Consider the following 20,312-nt stretch of genomic DNA (forward strand, 5'->3'; position numbering starts at 1 on the left):
TTTCGGAGAAGTAACTAAATGAGAGCTAAACCAGGTACATCAATGTGTTACCTTAACTTGCAGTCACCTCTGGCTTTTGTCTCAGTCACTCTAGCAACGTATCAATTATCACCATACTCAGATTAGCTCCTCTTTCTGAACAAATACTGAAAAGGTGATTTTTTTCCCCAAAAAAAGATGCTGCAGCATAATTAGCAACATACACTAAACACTTGTAAGCCACAGTCATCTTCCAGAGAAAATACGTTTAAATAGCTGTCGATTCAAACCACCAAATCTAACCCACTTGACAGACTACTGAACCTTTAAAGTTCTGTGGAGAGCAAAGACACAGCAGCAGCACACACAGGTCTGTAATCAGAAATGTAAGACAGCAAGACAGCAGAAAGTCTTCTTTCACATGCATCAGAAATACACTGGTATGAATAGCACTGCAACATAAGATTTCTTGCAAGAATAGTTTGGTTACCACGAGCCTGATTTTTATCGTCATCATCCCTGGTACTTTAGTAACCTCAGATTGTAAGATTAGAAGACTGCAGAAATGTCACTTCTTGTGCATTCACCTGATGTGCTTTAACACAAACAACAAACAAAAATAATCTAGTTTGGAACTTGAGAAATTATCCTGCTCCAGAGTTAGCAGGATGAAAAAGCAGCCAGAAGTGCCAGAAAGTACACCAGTAGTACCACACAGCTCCTCAGGAAGCCAGCTAAAAGAAGTGCAGACGACACGGAACAATGTAGGTTAGCTCCAGGCTGCACATGAAACCTGCTTGCTACCCCACGTTAGTCTGCCTGCTGCAGACTGCTGACATATTGGCTTTCAAGCTCCTATGGAACAAACTGAGTCATGCTGCTGAGACTTGAAAATAAACATTTTTAGAAAAGCTCTGCATCCTGCAGGCAGTACAACCAACCTCCCAAAGCTGAGGCTCACCATACAGACCATTTCGCCCCCAGGATTACCTCTGTGCACCAACTCATTTCTGCATGCAAAATGCAGTTGTGAAACAGACAGCTACATGCACTCGACTTTAAGAAAAGAGTTTAGCCTTTTCTTAAAGGCCTCTTTATTTTTTTAATTCCTTCCAAACATAAATTAAACAAATCAGATGCAAACCACCTGCATTTTAAATTAGCATATATTTTACTGTATCAATCACAGCAACTTCATACAGTAAGATACACAAAAATAGAGCATGGTATCACTTCAACACAGTTTTGTACTACAGGATTCCATGACATATATACACAGGACTTTTCTTTTTCAAAGCAAATATAGTCCCTGCTATGTTCACCGTAAAAATTACGTGGCATCACAGTTTTAGTTATTCACTGTAGTGTGAGTAGCCATATGGAAACTGAACTAGTGAACTAGGAGATACACTGTAGAGCAGCCAAACAGGCATGACATTTCAGAAAGTGAACAAAACCAAATTAGCCACCAAAAGGAAAACCACCCTTAGACTGTATTTTAATAGTAAAATTGATTTTAAATTCTTCACTATATACAGAATGTATCTACATTTGTGTCATATTTATATATATATATATATATATTTAAAAAAAAACAACCACACAAGATTTTTAAAACCTTAAAGTCATTCACCTAAAACAATATTCACCCCAGCCTTCAGGGTCAGCAAGGCAACAGCTGCCTGCAACCTTCTGGTTCAGCTGCTTGACTCAGAAGTTTCCCTGATGGCTAAACACACACCGTTCACTTTGTTTCTTAGTGCAAACTGTACAGTAACTTATTGTTCTCAGCCCTCTGTAAGACTTGGGTTTCATCTTATTTCCATTAACACTTTTGAGACACCCATTTATGGCTAAAATTATTTTAGCTATTTTACAACATTAGCCTATATAGTTTCCCCTTCTACCTACTTCAAGCCCTCCCCACCCCCCCCCAGAAAAAAAAAAGACAAACGATCATTCATGCATGTTTCTGTCACACATGGATCAATGGATAGTTTAGAAGCTTAGACTCTAACAGTGTTAAAAAAAACCCAAAACTAAGTGAATAATTTTAGTGCAAAGTGGACTACATAGTTTACATCTCAGCTATAGGTTGTTTTTTCATTACAAATATTTTAAACACATTAAATTGTGCACATCAGATTAGGTTGCCTGATACTTTGTTCTAACAAGCTACTTGGAATAAGGAAGAAGTTAGAAGGATTCTTTTGGGTTTCAATAAAAAACAAAACAGCTAAACTTTCTTAGGTGTTGTTTGGGGGGCAAACTGTACAGAGTCTAGCACAACAGAGTCCTGGCTCTCAGCTAGGTTTCCTCTGCACTACAGTAACACAGAGAAATATTATTATCCAATTCACATCCCTAACTCACAAGTTTACTTTAACAGGACTCATAAACGAGCTCTGATTTCTCCCCAGGCCAGTGCTTTACTTGCTGGAGTACACTACAGACTTTGCAGTGAATTTGGAAGCACAGTTTCCATAACCACACAGGCAAAATATGCACCGAGAACTACAACCTTGCAGTTCTTAGACAAGACTCCACTTAGACTAATGGTAGCCTTATCAGAGGGGAAGAAAAAAGCGCCAGATTAAAAACCAAAAGCTGATCAGAGCTAAGAACATCTCTGCCACAGTGACTATAGTAAGCTATGAAATACAGTACAAGGAAAACAAAAAAGTCACCTGAACAAATAACCCAGAGAGACTTCATCATTACAATGATCCTAACCACTTTTAAGAACTCAAAGTATTAAATATTTATTAAAAATAAACGGTTTCAAATTTACCTATTTACAGTACAAAGAACAGTACTCAATACACAAGCAACAGGAAGTAAAGAAAACCAGGACTCCTTGGGAAGGACAAAACTCTAAGCATAACTGAAGAGACATGAATAACGGGTTCACCTTTTTCAAACTACCATACAGTAAACCCCAGCAGGATGATATTGGCAACACCAGAAAATAAAGCACAGATTGTCCAGGTTCAGATTATAGAAGCTTGAGATCAACAACTGGGAGATAAGAGCAGAAGGATGAAACATAAAGACAAAAGGATGAGACGCTGTGGTGTTTGCATCTGGGAGATCAAGAAATGCAGACACACACACCCCACCCTCCCCCCCAAAAAAGAGTCCTTGTTGGCCAAAGAAGCCGTTCACATACCACCTGCACAATTTGAAGTCATACTTCTATCAAAAACTGGCAGTGGTTTCATCATTCATAGAAAACAAGAATCTTAGTAATTTTTAGGTTTCATTTTCAAGCCTTGCACAGTTTTATTTGGGCAAGGAGATGACTGCTATGTAATAGAAAAGTGTGGTGTCACTTGTCTAAAGTACAACAGCTGCCAAGTTTTAAAGCAAAATGTGCTCTTCTCCCCCATTTATACTGAAAAGCAATGATCATTTAGGTGTTACCTAAATTATAGCAGCATGAAATCTAATGTGCCTGCAGCATCTGTGAAGCCACAAAAATCAAGAACTGGCACTGAACTATGGTTCCAAGCATTTGGACGTGTCATTTTGGTTAGAGGTCAGTGTATCTTCTCAGTGGAGTCAGAACATCAGTTAAGATAGCCCTTTCCCCTCTCCCTTTCCTTCCCCTCAAAACAGACTAACTAAGCCTATCTGTAAACGACATGGGACAGCTGGGATGATTTATAGTTTAACTGATTGTTGGGCATGAACCTGTGGAGCTCACTTTTCCTACAGCAGGGATCATAGTAATAAGCATTGAGGCAAGTGTCACACGAGACTTTGGAGCAAAAGGTGCACGTGTTGGCAGCCCCAGACCGGTTACAGAAGCCGCAGCGTGAGGTGCCTGAAGGTTTGGATTTTGAACTGAACTGAGCAGCTCTTTCTTGACTCTGAGTCTGTGATGTGTACTGAGATTTCTCCCTCAGAGCAGAGGCAGGAGACAAGCCATCGTTTGGAAGTGGTTTGATTGAGTAGGTGCTCTGCTTGACTGCTGGGTATTCCTGCCTGGAGTTGAACAGATTGTCACACTTTTGGCAAACAGAAGTGCCACAAGGTACACCACAGTTTTGGCACTTGAGGGAAGCTGTCTCTTTGGCTAGGTGGGTGCGTTTGTGGTAAACAGGGTTGGCATCACTTTTTAACAGCCATACATCAGGCTTTATAGCTTCTTGTCTCTTAAAATTCAACACGCCTCTAGAATCGGGATCAGTGTATAAATCTAAGTCCTCTTGAGCAGAAAAATAGGAGCTGTAAGGGACATTTGTTCTTAGCATGCCATTGTGATGAGATGAAGTTGGCAAGTATTCATCTGAACACCCGTGTGGGGAGCTCGACATTGTCAGAAGAGAGGGTGACGGACGGATAATTTCATCTTTAATGTCATCTTCCGCGTCAACTAAAATTGGCTCTTTCCTGAGACTCAGCGAGCTCATCAAAGGTGGTTTCTTACTCTCCCAATAATTATCATACGTGTCCACTGATTTCGAAGCCTTGCTCACCTTTGGCTTGAAGTAATCTTTAGAGGCCCGTTCACTGGCCGATTTCTGGAGTACCATCCGCGCCATGGAAGTGTTTAAGCTTTCCTTGCACTCTGCACGTCGCTTCATGGCTTCTGAGCAGCCTCTGACATCTTCACTGCTGCTTTTTCGTTCATTGATGACATCAATCTCTGAATAACCTTTTTCCTTCACTTGCAAGTGAATTTCAAGAAGCTGCTCACATTCCACTTTGGCCAAAAAGAGTTCAAATGAGACCATTTTCACTTGAATGGCATCAACCTGCTCTTTGAGCTTATACATTGTTCCCAGTTCTTGGACATAGCCCATGTAGTTCAAAATCTGCCTTACATCATCTTCGGTTAGAGCAGACTTTACATAATAAACAAAGGGTCCAGTGTAGGTCTAAGGGGGTGGGTGGGGGATAAAAGGAAAAGTAGGTTACAAATTCAGTGGTGGACTTGATGCTCCGATAGCTCAGTGACAGATACTATATAATTAAATATAACAACAACAGCAAACACACGCAGCTCTAATGGCAAGACGAACTCCATTTTTGCATCCCTCCTGTTCAGCAGATGGAAATTCTGCATGAGGCATATTCAAAGTAGGAGAGTTTTCATTCAAATCGAAATCCTGATTAGCATAATGTCCTCCCTGTTGATTTAAATCACTGTGCTATACACTGACAGTAACTTTAATGTATACCAGACATGTTCACATTCACAAGCGAGTCTGCCATGAAAGGCAAAAAAGCAGAGATTTCATGTATTGCCTCTGGAGAGGGTCTAGCTAGAGATAACAGGAACTTGGAATTACTGCAGGAATACCAAAGTCCTCTTCAGTTCACCCTTAAGTTTATCTGAGGTGTGCACTTTTTTGTGTACTGTTACTATGCAGTTTCAAATATCTTATTTAATTTTGCATTACATCAAGGAGTTCTACTAAAAAAGCTTCAAAACCAAAGATGGGAGTGTGCAAATTGAAACATCCTTAACACAGGGGTTATATCTGAGGGATGTTCTTACCACAGTTCATACTGGTTTGGGTTACAGCCCAGAGTAGCCTGCACATCACATCTTTGTATAGTACTGGATCCAGAGTGCACAACCAAAGTCAGTACTGGAAGAGGATCAAGAGGTACCCTCAATGGATCAGCCAACATTTTAAAGGCCAGGAGTTAAGCATAACAGTGAAGATTTATGGATACATCTTGAAGAAAGGTTTCCCCTTGGGGAAATAGAACTCTCAAGTGTTCTAATAATGTTCAAATTCTCTGCTAAAGTAGTGCCTTTTCAAGAAGAACAAACAAACCCACCCATCACTACCTGCAAGTGACTTTAGACACCTACACCAGCAGTGTTTTTATCCAGATTTCAAGTCTCAGAACTGTTTTTATAAGTCACCTGCAGCATTCATTACTGAATGCAGTTTTGAGCAATTGTGGTGATTTAGAACTAACACTGTTAGTTAACACTGTTCCTAACTGCAAACAAGAATAGGAATTTTCTAGGGACTTCTGAGTAAAAGGTATAAAGCTAGGGACAGGACACAGAATAATAACAACTGATACATTTCTATCATCCCATTTGTTTGCTGAATGATTTATACTTGGCAGCACATGCTTTCTCTGCCCAGTTGGCCCTTTTCTTCACTTGCTCTCCACGGCTCTACTTGCTTGCCTGGCTCTCCTATCTCCCTTCTGACCTTCTGCTGGCTCTCCTGACTCACATATTGTGTCTCTTGAGGTACCAGAGAGAAGCTGTTTAGCAGTCCCTCTGGACAGCCCAGAGAGGGGGAAAAAGATGAATTATTGTACAAAGGGGTCCTTGTATTGTTGCTAAATTGCAAATACATATAAACATATCCTGTATGTGTTTATTGCCTTTTATACTTCTTATTTAGTATAAGTAAATAGTATATTTAGTCCACCTTTGTAAATTAAACTTTCATTTTGCTTCCGAGTTTGTTTGGTAATTTACTTCAGGAGGTAAATTCCAATTTGTTAGGGTTCAAATCCAACCCAATACAACAATCATGTAAGAACAGGTAAAGAATAAAACTGAAAATAAGTCAGTCAGAGTGAGCAGAGAGCTCACTACCCGACTTTTAGCAGCCAAGTTCAGCAATATACAAGTTTCTGCTTTCCCTCTGAGATCCTGGCATAGGTAAACAGTTTGAAAGGACACTAAAATCAAAACTTCATGAATTGAGAACTGATAAGTAGATAAAAGATACTCTGGAAACAATTATTTCAGAGAAGCTCTTTTACAGTTACCATGTAACTTGTGAAAACCTCAGCAAAGCGTCCACTCAAAAGCATGCATTGGCCATAAATACTTTGCTCCATTAGCAGCTGCTGCGAGACAAAAACCATCAAACTTAATCACTCACTCCAGTGAAAGCACCTCCTAGGTATGAAGAGCAGGGTAGGCTACCAAAAAGCTTCAATAAGCTCTTCCTCCATTTTACAGTTACATTATGAAATGCAGATAGGACTTGTCCTTGTCTCAGGATACTCTCAGCAGCAAAACTCCCCTTATTTCACATAGAAACAGGAAATTGCATAGAAATTTACACAGAATACAGAAAACTCACAGAATGTGTTAAAAAGAAGAAAAAGAGATCATGTTCTCACATAAAATGTCTTACCTTAATATTTTTGAACTCCTTTTTCCAGGGGTAAAGAAAGAGATTAATCCCAATTGTCTCGAGCATGTTGAATGCATTATGGAGAGAATGTAAACTTGAGGATTTCACAGATCTCAGCGAGTTTTCAGCCATCTCATAAAATTTTATCAACCGGAATCTATAAAAGGGATCAATTTTGGGAAGGCAAAGTAAGGCTGCCGCTGCCACTCGCAAGTACTCATCGTTAATAGGACGCTGCTTGTTGTCAGAGGCATTCAGCTTGCATTCGTGGAACTGTACATACTTCCTAAACAAATCGTCTTTGTATTTTGTATCCATTGAAATCGGGTTTTATCTTGCACATGGGCAGCTACCTCCTCTCTTTCATGGTTATTCAGCAGCAGGTTGAGTGTCTGGCATTAAGAATCTTCAGCAATAGCAACTCTTCTGGAATGAAAAATTGAAAACAAAGACAAGTCATCACAGTTGCATAAAATCCCAGCTGTCCACAGCATCTAGCTGCTTTGCAGCGCTCTATAAAATGGTTCACAGAGCAGCAGCTCCCACAACAGCCTCTTTACGTTTCTGAAAAGGCACAAGAGCACAGAAATGCTGCTGTCCTGATAACCACTGTGGTTCTCTGCTCCCAAATATCTGCCTCAAACAGCACAGCAAACCTACACCAAGCAAAGCACCGAGTAGCATACCATAAAGCCAGTGCAGGCTCAAGCCCAGAGTTTCTCAGCTTAGGGAACCAAGACAAAAGTAACTCACGGTAAAAAAAACTAAAGGTGTTTGGGGTCTCTCTTTTATTTTGCTCTTCCAGTTCAAACAATTTACACAAACTTTATTTTAATCGATTGCTCTCTTTTCTCCTTTTCCCTGCACAGTGATCTAAAGACTAAGAAATCTCACAGAGAGCTTTCATTTTGCTGAACTTGGGAAAATATCTATTTTTTTTTCCTCTAGTGTCTCAGGATTGTCCCTAGAGTCAGTAGATTAATTAACTTTGCATTTCTAACAGTTGCTGAGCTTCTGACTGCCACTCACACTGCACCTGACAGCACATCCAGGCTGTGGCTGTGCTGGGAGAGCTCTGCAGCCTTCCTACAGGGAACACATTCCCCTGATGGCTGAGCTACAGCCACACTTTCAGGCAAATGCTGGCAGCTGCAAAGAATTGTAATCTTTTCAACAAAAAAGGCTACACCTCCATTTTTAGCTGCTTTAATAGAACAGAGAAAAATAATTTCTGGTTTTACATCAGGCATGCTTTTGTTTGCAGGGATAGTGGCTTTTGGATATATGCTGATCTACATTTCCACCTCACTGAGCTCACATACTGCACAGAAAAAGTTGATAACAAAAGAAGCTTCTTAATGCTACTTTACCAAAACCAAAGGAATTGTCAAGCCAGAGTCCATCTCCACTGCCTGGGGAACTTGTGATTGAAAAGCAGACCACAGCTATTGATTTTTTTTTAATAAAAACACAATCTAGCCTTTACAGAATTCCCAACTGTAAACTAAGAGAAGGAGAGGTGGGAGAAATCAATGCAGTGTTTCATTTGCAGTCAATCCAAAATAGCATTTTAGAAAAGACTTTCCACACAGTATTAATTGCAGCTGCTAGAATAGTGATCAATGCCCCCACAGCACTCCTGTTAAACTGAAAATCACTACTAAAAGCAAAATTTAACTGACTCAAAGGAGCCATAATACAAGGGAAAAACCAAAACCTAAACCAACAACCAAGACACCAGGAAAACAAACAGCAACAAAAAAATCAGCAGCCTAGCAGTTAATGTTACTTGATGAAAGGCTGTGCTTAATCATAGAATCAACCAGGTTGGAAGAGACCTCCAAGATCATCCAGTCCAACCTAGCACCCAGCCCTAACCAATCAACCAGACCATGGCACTAAGTGCCCCATTCAGTCTTCTCTTGAACACCTCCAGGGACGGTGCCTCCACCACCTCCCTGGGCAGCCCATTCCAATGCCAATCACTCTCTCTGGCAACAATTTCCTCCTGATACTCAGCCTAGACCTCCCCCCGCACAACTTGAGACTGTGTCCCCTTGTTCTGTTGCCAGTTGTCTGGGAGAAGAGACTGACTCCCACCTGGCTACAGCCTCCCTTCAGGTAGTTGTAGACAGCAATGAGCTCTGCCCTGAGCCTCCTCTTCTCCAGGCTGCACACCCCCAGCTCCCTCAGCCTCTCCTCACAGGACTGTGCTCCAGGCCCCTCACCAGCTTTGTTGCCCTTCTCTGGACACCTTCCAGCACCTCAACATCTCTCTTGAATTGAGGAGCCCAGAACTGGACACAGTACTCAAGGTGTGGCCTGACCAGAGCTGAGTACAGGGGAAGAATGACCTCCCTTGTCCTGCTGGCCACACTGCCCCTGAAACCACCATGTAGGAAAAGTTAACCAGCAGCTCGATTTCTGCTCCCAGGCACACTGCTCTAGGTTCTTCCATCATCAGAAATTGCACCAATGTCAAGAGACAAGCTGTGAATCACAGGAAATGTGGAGTTCTAAATTAACATCTGAGCATAAGGGACAGCATAAAGCCTTCTCTCTCCCAGAGATCTTTCCTCAAGTTGTGCAAGATGAAGCTTGTGGCAAAGACAACAGAACGTCTGTTTCTCAGCAAGAAGAGCTCCACAGGAGAATTTCAGAGAAAGATCTTTGTCTGGCACATCAGTAATACACCCCCAGGACAAGAAATGATCCTGTGCTGACAAGGAGCTGGAAGAAGCATTACAGTTCTTCCACCGCCACTGTTAATAGCTACTAAACAAAAGCCTCTGGTTACATGCACAAGACATCAGGATTAAGAGAGTCCTCAAATGAAAGTCCCTCATTAAGGCCCTGCAGACTGTGACACTTAAAGTCGTTGCTAGGCTGACTTTAACTTGCGGTTTGTGCACGAGTCAAAGCTCACAGAGCCGAAAAGCAAAACGCGAGACACCAGACACCCCTGCCAGCCCCCGCAGCGCTGCTCCTCTGCACGCACAGCTTCCAGAAGCAAAACATCCCTATCCCAGGCAGCCCACCCAGCTCTGAACAGCTCACAGCCATGGTTACAAGGCTCGGTAAAAACCTCAGCATGAGAGCAGGCACAGATAAATATAGTTGTAAGAAGCACAGTGGCTGGCAGAACAGATAAGGTAAGGAGACTGGTTTGGTGCAAATTACTGACTACACACCTCAAGGGTTTTTAAATAAGGTGATCTGATCAGAATACAGTTTATGGTATGAGACCAAAAAAAAACCGGTTTTACCAATCTCCTGGGTCAAAACCTCAGCTGAGGGAACCAACCACTGTTTACCTTGGACTGCTAGGCAGGGCAGTCACACAACAACCTTCAGAGCAGCAGGAGAAACAGAGGCTAGATACAACCTCTTACACCACTATACTACGGAGACCAGGAAGGCCAGGCTCGCACCCAACATCTGCAAAGAGAACTATCCCAAATACAAAGGCTATTTAGCAGCACAAGAGCACAGCGCATCGCTAAGGAATGTCAGGCCGTAACACACGGAAGGCGGAGGGCACACGTAAACCAACACTCGCTCGGAGCCGTGTGGCTCCTCGGTTCCCATGCACACACTTGTTGCAGGGACGCGGGGCTGGCCGGTGAGAGGAGCCGCAGGCACGGCTCCGGGACAACGCCTTCGATCTTCCCACTGTGAGAAGCACTCACTGACCACTGGGACCCGGGGCCAGCCCAGCATTCACTTCTTGCAGTACCGGTAAAGAGGCGCAGCGACCGCCGGCCCGCCGCAGCCCACGTCCCCCCGGCCGCCCCGCCGCTGCTTCCCATCGGCCACCAGCACTGCGTCAAGGGCCCGCAGCCCGGGCCGGCTGAGCCCTCTAACAACGCAGGCCAAGCCCGTGCCTCACCGCTCCGTGCCGTGCCGTGCCGTGCCGCGCCGCCGCCCGGGACCCGCGGCCGCTCTGCCGGAAGCGCCCAGTGACCCGGATGCGGACTGCAGACCCCTCTCGCACTCCTGCAGCGTCCCAGGAGAGGCTATCGCCCCGGAAGAGCTGCCGGCTGCTAGCGGCGGGACACGCCGGCCCGCACGGGTAGGCCTCCCGGGACGGGCACGGGGGCTGCCGGCAGCCAGCAGGAGGGGGCGGCTGACAGCGGCGCCCCGGAAGTGAATGGCGGGGGCGGGGCACCGCCTCCTGCCGCAGGACGCTTCCGGCGAGTCACGGCCGCGGGGCGGGGCGAGGCGGGGCGGGGCGGGGCGGGGCGAGGTGAGGCGCTCCGGGCCCGCGGGGCGGCGGGGGCTGCCGGCGTGCGGTCATGCAGTTGCACCGGTCGGGGAAACCCGCGGGCCGCCAGGCCACAAGGATCTGATGACCTTAAAAGCCTGCTCTGAACGATCCATCGATGCCGTGAGAAAGCGGAGAGCAGGCACGGAGCCAGGCAATGAAGTGCCGTTTCACTGCTGTGGGATGGTGATGCGCTAGCAGCGGCGGAGATCGATCGCTCAGCCGTTTTTCACACTGCGCTGGCAGTCATTAACAGCTGCATTGCCATTCCCTTGAGCGTTTCTCCAGAGGCACAGCAGTCTTAATGGTAACGGAAGGAGAGAACGCCACCGTGTCCTGCTGCTCAGCCACGCACCGCTGGTACGCAGCTAGCAACCGAACGGGTGCACATGCACAGGACTGGCCCACGGTGAAGTACCCGCTCCGCCACGGCTGCCCGCAGCTCTTCGCCCTGGCGCTGAGCTACCACTGATAGAGATGCTGTGCTGAGCACGCTGCTCGCTCGACACCCCGGTCCCTAGCTGGGTTCCCATGCGCTCGGAACTGCCCCCGAGCACCCCCACTGCGCGGGACGCCGCTAACCACGCCGCGGCCGCCACGCCCGTTTGGGTGGCCACGCCTCCCGGTGGGCGGCGTCCCGGCGGCAGGGGCCGGGGAGCACCTGCGCACAGGCCGCTCCCCGGTTGGCTGCCCGGCAGGGCGGGGCGCGGCGCGGCAGCGGAAGATGGCGGTGGCCGCCAGTGGCCCGTCCCGTTCTCCGGAGCGGCGGCAGGATCCGCTGTCGCGCTTCACCTGCCCGGTGTGCCTGGAGGTGTACGAGAGCCCGGTGCGCGTGCCCTGCGGACACGTGTGAGCGGATGCCGGCGGCGCGGGGGCTTTAGCGGTGCTGGAGGTGGCGGCGACGGTGGTTCGGGGCCCTTTTGGCTCTCGGAGGGAGCTGGATCTGGAGGCGTCTTTCTCAGCCGGGGGATGTGAGGCCTTGGGAGGAGCCGGGCTCAGCTGTCGGCAGGGTTCCGCTTTTGTTCCCCGAGAGCGGGGCGACGCCGGGGAGGGGGGGGGGCGTGCAGTGCAAGGCCGCCGCCTTCTCGGCGAGGGCTGCCTCTCGGCGAGGGCTGCATCGGAGCAGTGGCTTTAGGGTGGCCTGGACCCTTCGTCAAAAGAAAAACAACAACAACAAAAGGCATCGGGGTAAAAAGCCTGACAGCCTTTCACTTTTGATTTCGTTTCCTTATGGAAGACGTGCAAGCGGAGGAACAGCCCAAAAGCTGGTAACACTGACCGTGTCTACTAGTGTCCTGCTCCTCTTCATGCACAGGTGTCAGCAGGCTGACGCTTTGTTTGCTGTCATTTCTTGAGACTGCTATCGCTGCGGGCAGAAGGCATGGGAGGGCTCTCAGTTCTCACCAACTTGTGGTTTTCTCCCGCTCTAGCTTTTGCACGCCGTGCCTGCAGGAATGTCTTAAGCCGAAGAAGCCAGTTTGTGGAGTTTGTCGCAGCACTCTGTCGCCTGGCAGCAGAGCTCTGGACTTGGAAAAGCAAATTGAAACAACCGAAACCACTTGCAATGGCTGCAATAAAAAAGTATGAAAGTATTTGGCAATCAGGTGCATGGGGTCTACCCACTTGGCTGTATTCCTTAGAGGCAATTAAAGTGCTTGTTCCTCAGCTTTCTCCAGGATCAGATCAAAATGTTTGTTTTGACAAGTGCTGGTGATATTTTCTACAGCTAGCACCCAAAGACTAGTCAGTAAATTTCAAATTAAAGTACTGCTTTTTAAAGTTATAGTGAAATACTGCTTCTGAAGTTGCTTATGTGGACACATCTCTGTGGGAGGAGCACTGTAATGAAACAGTAAATGCAAGTTTTAGATTGTGATCTCTCTGTTCTTCACCAGAGATTTGCTTGCTTTGTTTGAAATAGCTAAGAGTCAAAGCTGTTGTATATGGGTGATGTATTCCATAAGCTTACTGTTTGTAAGCTGCATGGTGAATACTTTATATGACATCTTTCCTGTGGCTTCTCTTCTCTTGGTAAAGTTCTTGACATTCATTGTATGTGTAAGAAAATAGATGAGCAAATGGCAGAAGAAAAAGATGATCAGACACTAAGATGAGGGTAACAGTTCAGTTAGTTTCATTTCTTATATCTGGGTAGTGTTTCTATCCTCTTTTTATTCTGGCTGACAGAAAATTCTAGTGCCTCGAGTTACTTATTTCTTTACTGTAAATTTGTGTTTTCATAAAGTACTTAAGCAGCAGTCAATCTACAGCAAGATCTGTTGTAAAAGTCAAATTGTTTTCTATTCACTGTCTCTTCGTAGCAACTGGGTAAACAGGCCTTTATGTCAGCCTTTTAATACTATAGGATAGGTAAGGAGAAGTGAGCTGTCCTGAACAGTGTGTTTGTAAAAAATATTACAGGCAGCAAAGTTACAGATTAGCTAATCTATAATCTCAAAGCTTTCTGCCTCGCCAGCTGAAATATTTGGGTTTTCCTGGTTTAGCAGTGGCTGCAGATAAGCTGCTTTGTTTTCATTGCTACTCTTGCTTAGAAGTGTAAAAGTAAGAGCAAATAGTTTAACCTTGCTATGCCATTGTTGTCTGCACAGATGTATCTCTCCAAGATGCGTAGCCATGCAGCTTCTTGTTCAAAGTACCAGAATTATATAATGGAGGGTGTGAAAGCTGTCACTAAAGAACCACTTCACAACACCAGGTAACTAGCTGCTCTCTGGAGCTTCTTGTCTTTTTTTGTCACAAAACCCAAAATCGAAGTAAAAGCAAACATTACCTCTTTGCTCAGTTTGGGTGTTAATTAGTTTAATCTTTTCACATAGTTCAAAACTAAGCCTTAATCCTGCAGCTAAATGAGCACAGGCAAGCTGCTCTGGACTTTGTGTAGTCCATGCACAAAGGATCTTTAAGATTAGGGCACTCAGTAAAAGTAGATGTTTTGTAGTTGAAACATTCTGTCTCTTGATTGTTCGTGTCCTGGTTTCAGCTGAAACAGTTAATACTTTTTCCTGGTAGCTGGCGTGGTGTTGTATTGGATTGCTGTGAGAATAACATTGATAAGATGCTGACGTTTTCATTGTGCTTATCCTAACTTGCATATTTTGCAGTCTGGTGTGCTCTGCCAGTAAGGAGACACAAGAAGCTGGGAGGGAGCATGACCCCTTGCCCTTATTGTGGCATACTGGGTGGTACCTTTTTCATTTACAAAAACCAAACCCCAGGGTGATAAATGGTATTTATCACATTTGCAGAAGCAGGATCATTTTGTATAAGTATGGATAAGAGTTCCTCAAGCTGATAAGATTTTAACAGCTTGTAAATGGAGCTTGTCTTTGTTGCACTGAGTAAGGGGATTGCTTTGAATAATTTATATTCTGAAGAGCTGATGAGACACTTTTTGAGTATTAAGATCTGAACTTTTTACTTTTTGAGCTTAGTTACAGTTTTTAATAATCTCTTTTTCTCCCCCAATCAGGAACTTCCCAAATCGCTTTACCTTTCCTTGTCCGTATTGCAGCGAGAAAAACTTTGATCAAGAAGGACTAGTTGAACACTGCAAAACATTACACAGCATGGATGCAAAACAAGTGGTAATAAAAAGTCTTGGTGCAAGAATTGCAATGAAGTCTAGTCTTAAATCCCTTTGAAACAATTAGAGACTTACTCTTGAAGTTAAGTACATATTTATAATTATTCTTGTTCAAGTCAAGTGTGGGTATGCTCTTCATGCATTTAACTTCTACATAATTTTTATGTTCCTTTTTTTATACATTCTCTGGAGGTAACTTGTCTCTATTCCTCTTGCAGCTAGGTCACATCCTCCTTTCATATTTGAAAAATGGCAGACATTCAGAGTTATTTAGGCATAGTAGCAAACATCAAATTAATAATCTCATTGAAGTGTCAAACATGTCATTTTTTTCCCTCTGCTGTTTTCAGCAAAAAGACAAATTATTGTGGAAAAAAAGGCCTGCAAAAAGTAGTATAGCATTCTGGAGGTCTTTAGCTGCTGATACTCCCTTTCATGCAAGAAGAGTTGCAAAATGTGAAACTGAATTTGAAACTTCCATTTTTTTAAGTTTCATGTTGTTTAAAAAGCTCCTTTTTCTTTTCTCTGGTTGGAGAGAAGTGATCTTTACAAATTAGATCAAGGAAGCTTCTCCATTTCTGAGAAATAAAGGCTGAAATCTCAAGGAACAGCTATAGTCAATGCTAATTTTTAGAATGAGGAAGAATAAGCCATTTCATTTTGGAGATCTAAGACATGAACTGAAATTACTCAGCTATCTCAGGCTTTTGTATTAAATGTCCCAGCAAACCATTTGACATCACTTTGCCTGTAGAATAGCAATTGTCACAAACCTCAAGCTTCAGTCTTCCATGCTGTCTCTGTCCTGCCCTTCCTACCGTAGATGTTAAAGCACTTAACTGTTTGGGCTTCACTGGCTTGTTTGGGTTTTTCTTGAAGGTGTGCCCAATTTGTGCCTCAATGCCATGGGGAGATCCAAATTACAGGAGTGCTAACTTCATGGAGCACCTTCAAAGACGACATCGCTTTTCCTATGACACTTTTGTGGTATGTTTCTCCTCACCCTTGGAATGCAGTTTGACTCAAACCCTAGCTCTTCTTACATAGCCACTACCCTGTATCTCATCTGTGATATCACAATGAGACATTGGATTATTGGCAAGGCAGGTGGTTTTTTTCTGTCTTTTTTCCCCCCTGTTCTTATTTGATGCTGTATTAACCAGTTTGGCTGTTGCAGTAAAAGAATTTCTGTGCCCTTTGTTTGTAGGATTATGATGCTGATGAAGATGATATGATGGCACAGGTTTTGATCCGTTCTTTAAGGGATAAATGAGCCAGCTAGAAGATTAACTGTAAAACCAAGCTTCCATGAGGAGGAAATGCCCAACATCCTCACACTTTTCCCTGTACAGTCCAAGATCTCAGGCATCTAGAAATATGGAATACTTTTTAATCTCTATCTCAATTTCAGATTCTGGTTTGATACTTCTGTGCCACTCAGTCTTTTGTTATATGATATATGCCATTCAACTCTACCAGCCTAACTTTCTTACTTGCCTCACACTAAGGTTAATTGTAGGTCAACATGGAGGGCACAAACCTGTTTTCCTTGCCTATTCCTTGGTTCATTTTTGCAGTTGTGTTCATTTGTCTAAAAGCAAATGTTCTAAGTGGAATGGCCTATAGTAGTTAATAACTAATCTCTTGCCAATCTCACTTACATATCTTAAATGATAGTATGAGAGGTGTATTTGTACCTGTTTTCCTTTAGTGAGACCTCTAGGTGCTAACTGTAACTGTCACACCACCTCTTATTTGAAGTGACCTATGATGCCTGTGATTTCATGTTTCCCAGTGTTTGAATTCTTAAGACACAGCCTCTCACCTATATGGAAAACATCTTCAGTATGAGTCTTCGATTCACAAACTTCCTTAGCAAGTCTTTGCACCTGTATAGATAACTAGTTCAAAAGATTTTAGTTCTGTGCATGAGTATTACTTTCTCCCATACTTCAACTGTAATTTCTAGGCTGAAAAATAAACTTTAATGTTCATCTTAGTTAAAAGGCATCATTTTTTAACTATCTTAGGAAATATGATTAATATTTACTGGCTTTATGATTGATTGGTTTTGAAACTGGTTTTCTAGTGATATTAAGCCTTATTATGCTGATAGGGTGAATCAGAAGTTGTCTTTTTCAATACCTCTGCTTTCTATTTAAATTTTTTGTATATAGCCCTAGTGTTTTTTTTTCCATCCCTTCAGGAAAGCTGGTAGCAAAACTTAATTTGTAGCACTTGCATGGCACTGCCTTGCTGCGTTACAGATTTTAGCAGGTATTTTGAATTCCTGGTCTTCATTTAAATATTGCTGAAGTAGCTGAAGCTGTACTTAGATTGTTTTCCATATGATATTATATGTATAGTTTGCAGGTGTAGCTTTCAAAGAAAAAGTAAAGTATAACCCAGGAAGCAGGATGATAATTGCAGTATCTGTGGTAAATGGATACTCTGTATTCAAGCTTACACTTTTCACTATAGCGTTTCCTTTCCAGTTTAACTGCACAGTCAAGATACTAAGGTCTGATAATATAAAACACCTGACCAGAACTTGTCAATCACAGTAGTGTTGAGATGTCTAGTCGAATTTAAGCATGTTTAATTGGAGCAGTGGACCTGCACCACCACAGAATTGACTACTAATTAATTTATTTGATCAGTAAACTCGGTGTTGTTATACTGCAGCATAGCCTTACCCTTAAAACAACGAAGCGCACCCTGGCTAAAACCTCTTGATTTAACTTCACATCCAATCAGGCCGCTGACAACTTTAAGTTCAACTTGGTTTTAGCTTATTTTCCCTGACTTGGTATGGGCTATTACAGACTTGTCCTTAAGGTTTGGTGACTGGAAGCTCAGTCTTGCACGAGGAATCTCAAAAGTATTGTAGAAAAAAACCCCAAACACTCGATGAGTCTCTCTGTGAAGAGATTACAATGTGTCAGTGATTGAACAGAGATTTGTGAGTTCTAGTTAGAATACAGTTAGGTGGTGCCCATGATGGGAATCTAGATTTCTGCTACTATTCTAAGTGCACTTCCATGCAATATTTAAGGAGCGGCTAGAAGTTTCTGAGCAATTACTTTGTCACGTTTTTGACTTTTGAAGACAAGTTACAAATAAAGTACATTTAATTTATAAAAACCTATCTTTGTGTCAGCCTTTGCCATTTCTTCCTCCTGGAGCTAAATTAGCAGATTTTGAAAGTGTGACTTTCCACTAGGACTTTGGAGTCTTTTATCTCCTACAGCTGCAATTGAACTAGCTGTGAAATCTGATGTTTACATCCTTGTGTTGTCCTCATTTGAGGTAACTACAAATAAAGTGAAGGCTGGCTTGCACAAGCTGCTTGTGCAGCTCTTTGTTACTCTGCAGTCCATTGCTTGACTGCAAAACTTGGGGTTGATTTCCATCAATTTATAACCTGAGAATTGTGTTTGGGCTGTACCTTTTGTGAAGTAGTGACTAGAAAATGCATGCTAGATCTGCTTTGATTGCATCAGTCTGAGTAAGGGGTGATACCCTGGCACCTGCTAGCTTGCTAACAGCAGAATCGTCAGCACTACTATTCATCTGCTATGATGAGCACCCATAGAACTGCCGAGAAGTAAACCTGGCCATAGGCTTCCACCTACTCCAGCTGCTGAAGAGCTTTGCGTCTCTATGATGCTGACTTGGACTTAACAAGTACAAACTTGTTTGCAGACACAGTGGTATGTGTTACCGATATTTGCTACTTGATTGAAAAACATTCTGCTGAGAGGCGAGTGTGTTCTGTGTATAGTCTTGATTCATCTCATTCATGTGCAAAAACTCGTGATGGGGGGGGGGGGGAACAGCCTTACAGAATGAGCTAGTCTGGGGTTTCTGAATGCAGTGACTGCTGCAGCCGAAGAGTGAAGTACCCTACTAGAGCTGCTCTCACCTCGTCAGCAGCTGATACTGTAGTCACAGCAGATGCCCATTGTCGGTGATAATGCAATCGGGTCACCTCAGACCTGCAAAATTCTCAGTGTCTGGCACAGGGAGTCAGCCTTGGGAGGACAATTTACACAGAGTGACAGAAGGGGAGGAGAGGAGCTTGCAGCTGAGCTTTTTTTCTTTTTTAATGAATCTGTCTCCAGTCACAGATTGGCCTTAATAGGTCTGATAAATTGTTGTCTGCATTACTTGCCTAACACAAAGGCCTAGCTTCATCTGGAATTACAGCAATAAATCCCTCTGGTCGTCATCCTGAGGAATAAGATCTTGTAAATGATCCCATCTTTAATAAAGCATTGATGGTATAAGCCGGAGCCTGATGTCAGCTGATAAAGGCACAGCACATTTGCTTTGAGATCTTTGACCAGCTAGATTGGATGTCCACTGGTAAGGCCAATATAAGGGTTTGTCTCTCAGGCAATAGCAAGTCTATGTTAAGTCAGGGGAAAGCAGGAAGGATATGCTCACAGTCCTAAAGCTTTTCTTTGGTGCAACAAGGCATTTGCTTGTTTTGAGAGTGGGGGGTTGCTTTGTGTTTTTCTGATGCAGCGTGTGTCATTGTTGTAACGGTCTGAGCTTCATTCTTCAAATGCAGCTTTTTTAATGAGTAAACTACATGATCCTCCAGGTGATGTAAATCAGAACTGCTGAAGTTTTTCTTCCCCACTCCCTCTGCAAAACTCCAGAAAAGAATCAGCACCTAGTGAAAACCAGGTTTGGGGCTCTATTCGACTTCTCATGTTTGTTCTATCATTACTTAGTACTCAAGCTCGGCGGGGGCGGGGGGGTGGGGAGGGAAGTATGGCACCTGGGAGCTGGTTCCGTTCCCCTGGGCAGTGCTGTTCCCTCACGGACGGCGAGTGCGCAGAGAACAAACGGCGCCGGCGGAGCGCTGCCGCTCGGCGAGTGCCGACAGCAGAGGGAGGTCGTGCGTCTTGGAGAGACTGAAGCTCAGCCGCCCTCCTGTCCCGGGCACAGGCGCCTGCGATGGCTTTCGGAGAGCTGCTTCGATCTTGCATTGAGGGTGGACACCTAATTTTCGCACCTTATGGCCAGGACTTCCTCTGCCCTTCCACAGCCTCCCTTGGCAACAGCAGCTTTGCTCTGCAGCAGGATATTTGCGATGCATTGTGTAGTCATGGGGCCAAAGAAGGTAACGAGAATTTGCAATTGCCTTGCTGCTCTGGAGGTGGTTAGCCTGTGCGTTTGAGTGAGCTCCGTGGGCCAGTCCATGCAGGTGTCGGGCTGGAGCTGTGTTATGGGCTAGTGGCAGGGCTGCTTGGACTGCCTTGGGGCTCTGGGACAGCTAAGAAACCACAGCCATTTCCAATCCGTGAATCATTGCAGAATATCC

At 44.1% G+C, this 20,312-nt stretch overlaps 2 protein-coding genes across 5 annotated transcripts; one reads left to right on the plus strand and one right to left on the minus strand.

The window, feature by feature from the left end:
* Positions 1–1,127: 1,127 nt before the first annotated feature.
* SPATA2 (spermatogenesis associated 2) lies at positions 1,128–11,094 on the minus strand. Of its 2 annotated transcripts, none has more exons than XM_064168084.1 (3): positions 10,999–11,094; positions 7,110–7,535; positions 1,128–4,862 (listed from the first exon to the last, which is right to left on the minus strand). In XM_064168084.1, the coding sequence occupies exons 2-3, from the start codon at positions 7,425–7,427 to the stop codon at positions 3,609–3,611; spliced, it is 1,572 nt and encodes a 523-aa protein (XP_064024154.1). In that variant the 5' UTR covers positions 7,428–7,535; positions 10,999–11,094; the 3' UTR covers positions 1,128–3,608. The 2 variants fall into 2 exon arrangements, with proteins under 2 accessions (XP_064024154.1, XP_064024155.1); XM_064168085.1 differs by lacking the exon at positions 10,999–11,094 and adding an exon at positions 8,139–8,301.
* RNF114 (ring finger protein 114) lies at positions 11,063–18,125 on the plus strand. 3 transcript variants are annotated; one of them, XM_064168087.1, is made up of 6 exons: positions 11,063–11,181; positions 12,804–12,954; positions 13,983–14,089; positions 14,864–14,978; positions 15,857–15,964; positions 16,185–18,125. In XM_064168087.1, the coding sequence occupies exons 1-6, from the start codon at positions 11,078–11,080 to the stop codon at positions 16,248–16,250; spliced, it is 651 nt and encodes a 216-aa protein (XP_064024157.1). In that variant the 5' UTR covers positions 11,063–11,077; the 3' UTR covers positions 16,251–18,125. The 3 variants fall into 3 exon arrangements, with proteins under 3 accessions (XP_064024157.1, XP_064024158.1, XP_064024156.1); XM_064168088.1 differs by lacking the exon at positions 11,063–11,181 and adding an exon at positions 11,381–11,733; XM_064168086.1 differs by lacking the exon at positions 11,063–11,181 and adding an exon at positions 12,058–12,222.
* Positions 18,126–20,312: the final 2,187 nt, after the last annotated feature.

The sequence above is a fragment of the Pogoniulus pusillus genome, chromosome 29, assembly GCF_015220805.1.
Source record: "Pogoniulus pusillus isolate bPogPus1 chromosome 29, bPogPus1.pri, whole genome shotgun sequence".
Lineage (NCBI taxonomy): Eukaryota > Metazoa > Chordata > Aves > Piciformes > Lybiidae > Pogoniulus > Pogoniulus pusillus.

Coding starts and splice junctions, on each gene's coding strand:
- SPATA2 (XM_064168084.1), bottom strand. CDS start 7,427: ATGGATACAAAATACAAAGACGATTTGTTTAGGAAGTATGTACAGTTC. Junction 4,863..7,109: donor AGGAGTTCAAAAATATTAAG/GTAAGACATTTT, acceptor CCACCCCCTTAG/ACCTACACTGGACCCTTTGT.
- RNF114 (XM_064168086.1), top strand. CDS start 12,098: ATGGCGGTGGCCGCCAGTGGCCCGTCCCGTTCTCCGGAGCGGCGGCAG. Junction 14,090..14,863: donor GAACCACTTCACAACACCAG/GTAACTAGCTGC, acceptor TCCCCCAATCAG/GAACTTCCCAAATCGCTTTA. Junction 14,979..15,856: donor GCATGGATGCAAAACAAGTG/GTAATAAAAAGT, acceptor TTTTTCTTGAAG/GTGTGCCCAATTTGTGCCTC.